The following is a 7892-nucleotide window of genomic DNA, read 5'->3' on the forward strand; positions in this document are numbered from 1 at the left end:
ATATTTAAGTATACAAATACTTATAAAAACATTGCATTCTAGCATTTCCTAATGCAAAATCATTGATTTTAATGTAAAAATATTGTCTCGTGGAAAAACATTTCTTAAATTAAACATCATGTTTAAGCATTTCTTAATCCAATAGTTTATTTTGGAGTAAAAATATCTCTCCATGGATGAAAATCGTTAGTCAACAAATTATCAACGCTCTAAAATACATATTTTCTTTCTAAAATGAAACAGTAGGTACCAAAATATTAAAAAATCAAGTGACTATTTAGTCAAATCTCAGAGGTTTTTTATCTTAAAAAACGTTGAATTAAAATGATTCAAAAAAAGATTAAAATGATTATTTAATCGAACGTTAGAGACTTATTTGACATTATACATTTCCTTTTTCATGGTGATTTGCTGCCAAATGCTTTTTCATTGGATCACATGGGTGATTCCCATATTACAAATAAATTTATCAGATTATATGCTTGAACAAAATCATCTGATCATTTTAAATGAAATAAAAGATATACGCAATCTATATGCTGATTAAACAGGTTGATGTATATAATTTTCAGTGAGAAAATTAGGCATTGATTGAAATTTTCTGGACCAAAAACAAAGTGGCGTGAATTTATAAAATTCTAGATGGCAAAAACATATTATGAATTGAAAACACAAAACAAATATCTAAAATATATATTAATTTAACAATTTTAAAAGAGCCAAACCCTACTTTGGTCCATCCCTAATTAATCTGATTGGACTTTTCTACTACGATGGTAGTTTATATTTCGACAAATGAAGCAAGATGTGAAACATAGTAAGACATATGTACCTAGGATTCGCATCATAAATTAAACAAAGTCAAACAAGGTTAAATAATATACAGGCCCCAACGTAGCATGGATAGAGCAGCGTGCCAAACAAATCCTCCTGGTTTATTATGGGCCCAGAAATAGATCTGTACAAATATAACCCATGGGAGCTACCAAGTCAGCCATCTCTCAATCAGCTCTTCCGACTGAATATTATGGGCCCTGGGCGGGCGCCCCTCCTGCCCCGGCCCAGGTCCGGCCCTGTAAAGGCGCCTTATGGACACGCAGAAACGAAAAGATTTATTTCAAAGCAAAAGCCAACATGGAGTGAACGAAAAGTGGATAAAGCAGAGATCGAAAACGGGATGGTGCCGGGCTCGACGCATTTTTGTACAGGGAAATAAAAAAGCAAATCCTAAATTTGACTGACGAAAAAAGAAAAACCCGTTGCCATAAGAGACTATCATGGAAGTGAGATAAAATTAAAAAATTTTTGACAAAAAGAATTCAAGATTTGAGGATTATGGAAAAAAGTGTGTGTGGTGGTGGTTTTTTTTGGGGGGATGCAATGGTATTCCCCCTTTTGTTTTTTGTTAAATAAATTTGGGTTAATGTATCTTTTGACCCGTCTTTGGTCTCGTTATGTAATTTGACCCATGACATTTTTTGGATCCAATTTAGCCCTTGACTTTGGCTTCGAGCTGCAATTCGAGCCTTGAATTTTTGTTGGGTGCAATTCGGCCCTTGACTTTGTTTTTAATATGTAATTTGATCTCTGATTTTGACTTTGATCTACCAGTCTTACCCTTTAGCATTTTAATACAAATTTGTCAGTAATTAAATATTTGAATTTATTTTAAATTAAAATTGAAAATAGAAATCTTAACCCTTTAGATAAATTTTAAATTATAAAAAAAAGTTTCAGTGTTTTCTTTAATATAATTAGGGACCAAATTATAGATCTGAACTAAAGTCAAGGTCGAATTGCAAAAAATATTGAAGTTAAATTACAAATCAGAATCAAAATTGGAGGTCAAAAGTGAAACTAACCAATAAATTTCAAATTTGATAGCGTTTGTTGAGAGACCATTTCGGAGCAGTAAAAAGGGTGATGAATGGTGGGGGTAGTGTGGGACATTGCCTTTTGCTTTTCTCCTTGCTTGCTATGCTTATCGTCTTTCTCTCTTCCAAATTGTTGCAAGTAAGAAGAAGCCAGAGTTACCTACACGTGAAAAATTGGAAACCTTTTCTTCATAGAGTGAAGAAGAGAAATGCTACTATTAAGATTTAGTTATTTGCAACACATGTCCTCAAAGTATGATCTCCATTTTAAATTGTTCCCTAAACTTTTAATATATCACTTTCATCCATAAACTATAACTATCATTCTAAATTAGTCCTAAAACTTTAGAATATTTTAATTTCATCATCAAACTATGACCTTCATTCTAAATTGGTCCCCAAAATTTTTGAACATTTCAATTTCATCTCAGATTATACGTATATACTAATTGCATCCCTTGTTAATAAAATCGTTAAGCCAAGTTATATTATTACATGTCTGAAAAAACAAAAATTGGGTTAAACTATGGTTGAAACTAATTATATATTTGGATGAATTTGGGGATGAAATTGAAATATTTAAAAGTTTAGGGACTAATTTAGAAAAAAAAGTCAAAGTTTAGGGGTGAAATTAGAATGGTCAAAAGTTTAAGAACTAATCTAAAATGAAATTCATAGTTTAAAGATAAAATTGGAATATAAGAATCAATTTAAGATAAAGGTTATAGTATGAAAACATATGATACAATTAACTCATTAAGATTTGAATCTTAAACTTGAAACATCAATACATAAAAAAATCTTAATCACTCCTTTAAATGGATGTTAGCGGAGATTGGTAATTATGAGTAAAAATATTTTTAAAAAAAAAAGTTAAATATCTCTAAAATCTAAAAATAAAAAAAAAATCTAATCTCAAAATCTATTATTATCAATGTCGTTGAACATCCACCTACTTGTTATTAGGCTTCACTATCAAGTATTCCCTGTTATTATTCCAATCCTTTAAATCCTCAAGTTTCCCTAAAACTTAAGTTCTCAAATCTCCAATACTCAAATATATATGGGTTAAGATCTAATTACACCTAGTGTAAAACTAAAAGTTTTACACCTTTTTAGGATCGTTGGATGAGGGAAAATCAAAGGCTGAGATTAACTCCTTATTTTTTTTTCCAGTGAAAATCTTCACATTTCATACTGTTAATATCAATATTTGATTTCTCTCATCCAACGATCCTAAAAATGTGTAAAACTAAAAAGTTTTACACTATGTAGTTGGATCATGCCCCATATATATATATATATGACGTATTTCACAACTCAAATGATGAGACAGGCTGAGTGGTTAAGGCGCTTGCAACACAGCTAATGACCTAAGTTTGAGCCATCTTTAATTTGTTATCCATCCAACCAGATAGTGACACTCATCACTATCTGGTTGGAAGAGAAAATAATTAAATTAAATATATTAAATTTTAAAAAATTAACCTTTAATTAAACAGTGACATGTGACATTATATAATTAGTTGATTAAATTTATTGAATTAAATTAAAATAATGACTAAATTGATAGAATATATAAGTATTGAAGATCAAATGTGTAATTATACTAATTTTATTAAGTACCACGTCAGCATTTCCGTCAAATGTTAGCGGCAGGTAACTTGATTGAATTGCATTTAAATAGTTAGGTGACTTGATTGATAAAATTTAAAAAAATGATGGCCAAAATGAGAAAGGGCAATAGTTAGGGGGTCAATGACATAGTTTACCCTAAAAATAAAATAAATCCCTGTAAATATTAAATTGTATTTTATATTAATTTTGAGTCACACTTTTATTGTAAATTGAACTATTGAAATTTATAAATAAATAATATATTAATGTAGAAAATTTGAATGTATTATTTAAACTAAATGTGAATAATTAATTAATTAAAGATAATCAAACACATAAATATACAATGCAACACAATTGTGGAAAAAATATTGGTAATAAATATATGAAATCAGGATGGTGAGATCATGTTGCCAATGTCACAGCTGAACTTATTCCATTTACACTTTAACAGGCAATGTCGTAAAGGCTATTTGCATAAGCGTATGTTGGATTCTATATAAGCCATGGTATACTCCATCGTCCTATCAAGCCACCGCAGATCTGAGGTCAAATCTTCAAACATATAATCAAACAATCTGTATCTGCGTCAAATGCAGATGCTTTAGCTGCAAAAATGAAAGCCATTCACAGAAGAAAGAAGAAGAAGAAGAAGCCGACTTTCTTGATATTATGCTCGCAGTCTTTCTGCCTCCTGTTGCCATATATAAGAAGCAAAAACGTTGTACGGTCAGTCGTCTCTCCTTTTACTCACATTTGTTTTTTAAATGTTTTTCATACACTTTGAGAATCATATTTTTATTTCCATCTGTATTTTGAGTTGATTGCAGGCCAAACTGTGGGTAAATATGCTTCTCACGTTATCAGGGATTGTGCCGGGAAGCATCCATGCTGCCATATTTGTAACAAACTGATGGCGATGGACTCGATCGAATAAGTTCAGATACGGTCCTTTAATTGTATTACTACAGTCAATCTGCTTGACAAGGGGCAGGTGAATAAAATTTATGCTGTGTTGGGTTGTGATTGAATGAATCCTAGTATGTTATTTGCTCTGAATGTGCCGAAACACAAACAAATATAACACTATCATCCAAGGCAAATGAACCAATGCAACCAAAGACAATGGACCAATTTCAGTTGAGAACATGTCCTTCCAAAGTAAGGAAATTGCCCTTCATTTCAGACAAAAGATTGCAGCTCTCCGGGAAACAGCCTGGATGGAATATACATCACAATCACAATAGATAAGACAAATCAAAGTAGAAACTTTCCCGTGTGTCTATATTTCATTCAGCTTTCTTTTTACTTTGCTCTAAGTAACATGCCCAGATTTGATCTGTTGGCATTTCAGACTATAACAAACCAAGCCCCCTCCCAAAAAAAGCCTCTCAAATACAAACTTCTCTCTATTTCGTTTTCTTTCCCTCGCAAATCACTCAATTATTTGTTACTGCGCACAAAGTTACAAAGAAAAAGAAAGAACAAAACTCGCAAAGACAGCTTCTCGTGAGTCGACAACAACATATCGGGCTGTTGTGTTCGAGAAATGGCAAGAATCAACATTCCCACTTTGAAAAAAAGAAAGAGGGAAAAGTCTCAAAATTTACCAAGAAAGCAACCAAGAGCCTCTGTTTTGATAACCTGAACTCCGCAAATGATTCGATAGATGGTAACAATCCGAAGAATGGTTGGGGTAGACACTTTCCTTGAGAGGTTCACAAGTTTCTGGGGTAACCAAGGCAGAGTATCCTTGTATATATGAGCAGTTCCATGGGGACTTTGAGGTTACATTGAGACTAATATTCAACAAGCAAACATGATTAAAAGTGTCCCTTTCTATCCCTTTGAGGAGGCCTGCAACTTTTATGTTATCTCCTACCACATCTTTAACAGTTATCCTTTCTATTACAGGGAGAGCATTTGGATCGTATAACTCATCTGGGTGCTGAGAAGCATTACTATCGAACCATATCGCTGTGTCTACACCAACCAAGGTAACATTTGATATGTAGATATTTCTCACATAACCACCCCTTCCAGGAGCTGTCTTGATAATGATAGCTGTGCTAGAATCGAAGAAGTAGAGGTTTTCTGCATAAACTTCTGATATACCTCCAGACATCTCACTTCCAATTGCAATCCCAGAGCCATTTCGATTGTTTCCAATAAGCCGCCGGATTATAATATTTGTGCTGGGGCGAGCAAACGAAATGCCATACTCATCCCACCCACTTTTGATGGCAATTAGATCGTCTCCGGTGCTAATGTAACAGTCTTCGATGCAAACATCATCGGAAGAATCTGAATATTCAAACATGTAAGTAAGAATGCTTATAATTGAAATTACAAACCAGATGCCAATGTTAGTATATTACTCACCTGGATCTATCCCATCAGTGTTTGGTGAATCCAGAGGAGCCAGGATTGTGACATTCTGGACTATGACATGGCTGTTCCATTAAACAAATGAAAATCTCAACTTAATTAATAAATGCTTTCACTCTTGGCAGTTCTGTTATGAAAACGGTAATCTAAACAAGGCGGGCATGCTGATATTAAAGAAAACCTCAAACCTGCAGTATACTGGGTGGATGGTCCAAAATGGAGAGTTCAAGAAAGTCAAGTTCGAGATTACAATCCCCGTTGAGTTCATCAATTCGATCAGATCAGGGCGAGTATAGTTCAGAGTTTCACGTCTAAACCAGTTCCACCAAACACTGCCTTGTCCATCAATAGTTCCGTTCTCACCTGCGATAAGAACCCGTGGCATCGATGAAAGAACATAAAATGCTTACAGATCATTAATTTTCATCAATGTTACTAACCTGTTATGATTACATCAGTCAAATTGCGACCATATAAGGCTCCGATGCCTTCCACTAGGTAATTCCCTACCTCGGCCATAGGAAGGCAGAGGATCAACAACTGGCCAGTCATCAGAACTCTGCAACAATAAACTATGCAATAAGAATGAATCTATGCAAATACTCGGTTAAACTTGGGGCATAGACAAAAAGATAACAAATAGATAAGCATCCATGATCACAAATTAGATGTTATGCTCGCATCATTTAGTATGTTCTCCTCATTAGCATTGATTTGCTTACAAATAGCTCGAATGTGTAGTCTCCAGCATCAACCATTGTAACAACAGATTAAATCCCACATACCACAAAATTGGTACATGCAACTATGGTTTTTTTTCCAAATCTTATGCGTAAATGTTGGTTTTGAATTAAGTTGATAACGACTTACATTGGATCCAAGAATCACTGCATCCTTGTCTAACCACAAAGTTAGATGACTGATGAGATCGAAGCTTCCTGTCAACCACCGGCCGGCTGGGACAAAAAGCTTGGCCCCACCTTTGTCAGCAAATGAATTGAGGTAGAAGATGGCATTCTGAAATGTTTGCAATGTGAGCTGCTCTTGACAGTCCATGTAATATGACTGAAAATTGCAAGTACCAGTAGAACATCGACCAGCTGAAATGAAATGTTCTCAGAATCGATCATGAATGTTAAATCAATTGACAGTGAAAAGCAAATATCAGCAATTTGCAAACAAGTAGTAAAAGAAAAATGAATGCCAGAATTAACATCAAAGTGAATCAAAAGATGCATGAAAATAGGAAAACGAGAAACATGCAAAAGTAGTCACAGATTAACTTTATCAGTCATGGAAAATTAGTAGTTGTTGTGAGCAAATGAACTTCATTTAACAAAAAGGGTAACTTGAAAACGAGAAGAAACAGCCAATCCATAATGGAAGAAGCAAATTGCATTTGCTCACCACAACTAGTAATAGTCTACAACACTCATGAAAGCTAAAAGGAAGAACCATTTTTTGTTCATTTAGATCCCAACCATTGCCTTAAATCAATTTTGTAATGTGTACAAAAATGATTGTAGATGAATCAAACTTTCCTGCCACAACACATTTTTAAACACTTTCTTTAGACCTTGTTCAATTGTTCAAACTCCCAAGAACATAGTGTTGTAGCAGGAAGACTGGGAACATTACTAAGACCCGTTCAGAAAGACAAAAATACAATGTTTAAAGAAAACAACAACAAAAACAGTGGGTCGAAAGGAAAAGCAAAGATCAAACAACTTACACTGAAAGATCTCTTCATATGAATGAGATCTGAAAATTTCTCTTCAGCTCAAGCACCTAAGAAGACAGCTCGAGGGTTTCACAAAATCCACACTTCCCTCTCCTTTTATTTTAACAAAACGAAAACAAAGGCTAAGGTAGAGACAATTGGAAGAAGAATGAAAGCTATGTTTTTTTTCTTCCTCTTTCTACAGAATGAGAATAAGATCCTGTTTCTCTAGCTAGCAATTAGGCAAGTGTATGTGAATATGTGAGATTAGATGGGACATTGAGAGAAAACCA

General features: G+C 33.8%; 1 protein-coding gene and 1 pseudogene across 1 annotated transcript; one reads left to right on the forward strand and one right to left on the reverse strand.

Annotated features, from left to right (window-relative positions):
• Positions 1-975: 975 nt before the first annotated feature.
• LOC120153539 lies at positions 976-4454 on the forward strand. The gene is made up of 3 exons (XM_039165472.1): positions 976-1075; positions 3946-4220; positions 4322-4454. Exons 1-3 carry the CDS (start codon positions 976-978, stop codon positions 4403-4405), a joined length of 459 nt encoding a protein of 152 aa, XP_039021403.1. The 3' UTR covers positions 4406-4454.
• Positions 4455-4806: 352 nt separating this feature from the next.
• Positions 4807-7179, reverse strand: LOC120153403 (annotated as a pseudogene).
• Between the last annotated feature and the right edge of the window lie 713 nt (positions 7180-7892).

Source organism: Hibiscus syriacus, unplaced genomic scaffold (assembly GCF_006381635.1).
Source record: "Hibiscus syriacus cultivar Baekdansim isolate YM2019G1 unplaced genomic scaffold, ASM638163v2 tig00111100_pilon, whole genome shotgun sequence".
Lineage (NCBI taxonomy): Eukaryota > Viridiplantae > Streptophyta > Magnoliopsida > Malvales > Malvaceae > Hibiscus > Hibiscus syriacus.

What these genes read in the sequence shown, in the direction of transcription:
- LOC120153539 (XM_039165472.1), top strand. Translation starts at nt 976, where the DNA reads ATGGGAGCTACCAAGTCAGCCATCTCTCAATCAGCTCTTCCGACTGAA. An exon ending in CCCGGCCCAGGTCCGGCCCT is followed by an intron (nt 1,076 to 3,945) that starts GTAAAGGCGCCT and finishes ACACTTTAACAG; the next exon opens with GCAATGTCGTAAAGGCTATT. An exon ending in AGAAGCAAAAACGTTGTACG is followed by an intron (nt 4,221 to 4,321) that starts GTCAGTCGTCTC and finishes AGTTGATTGCAG; the next exon opens with GCCAAACTGTGGGTAAATAT.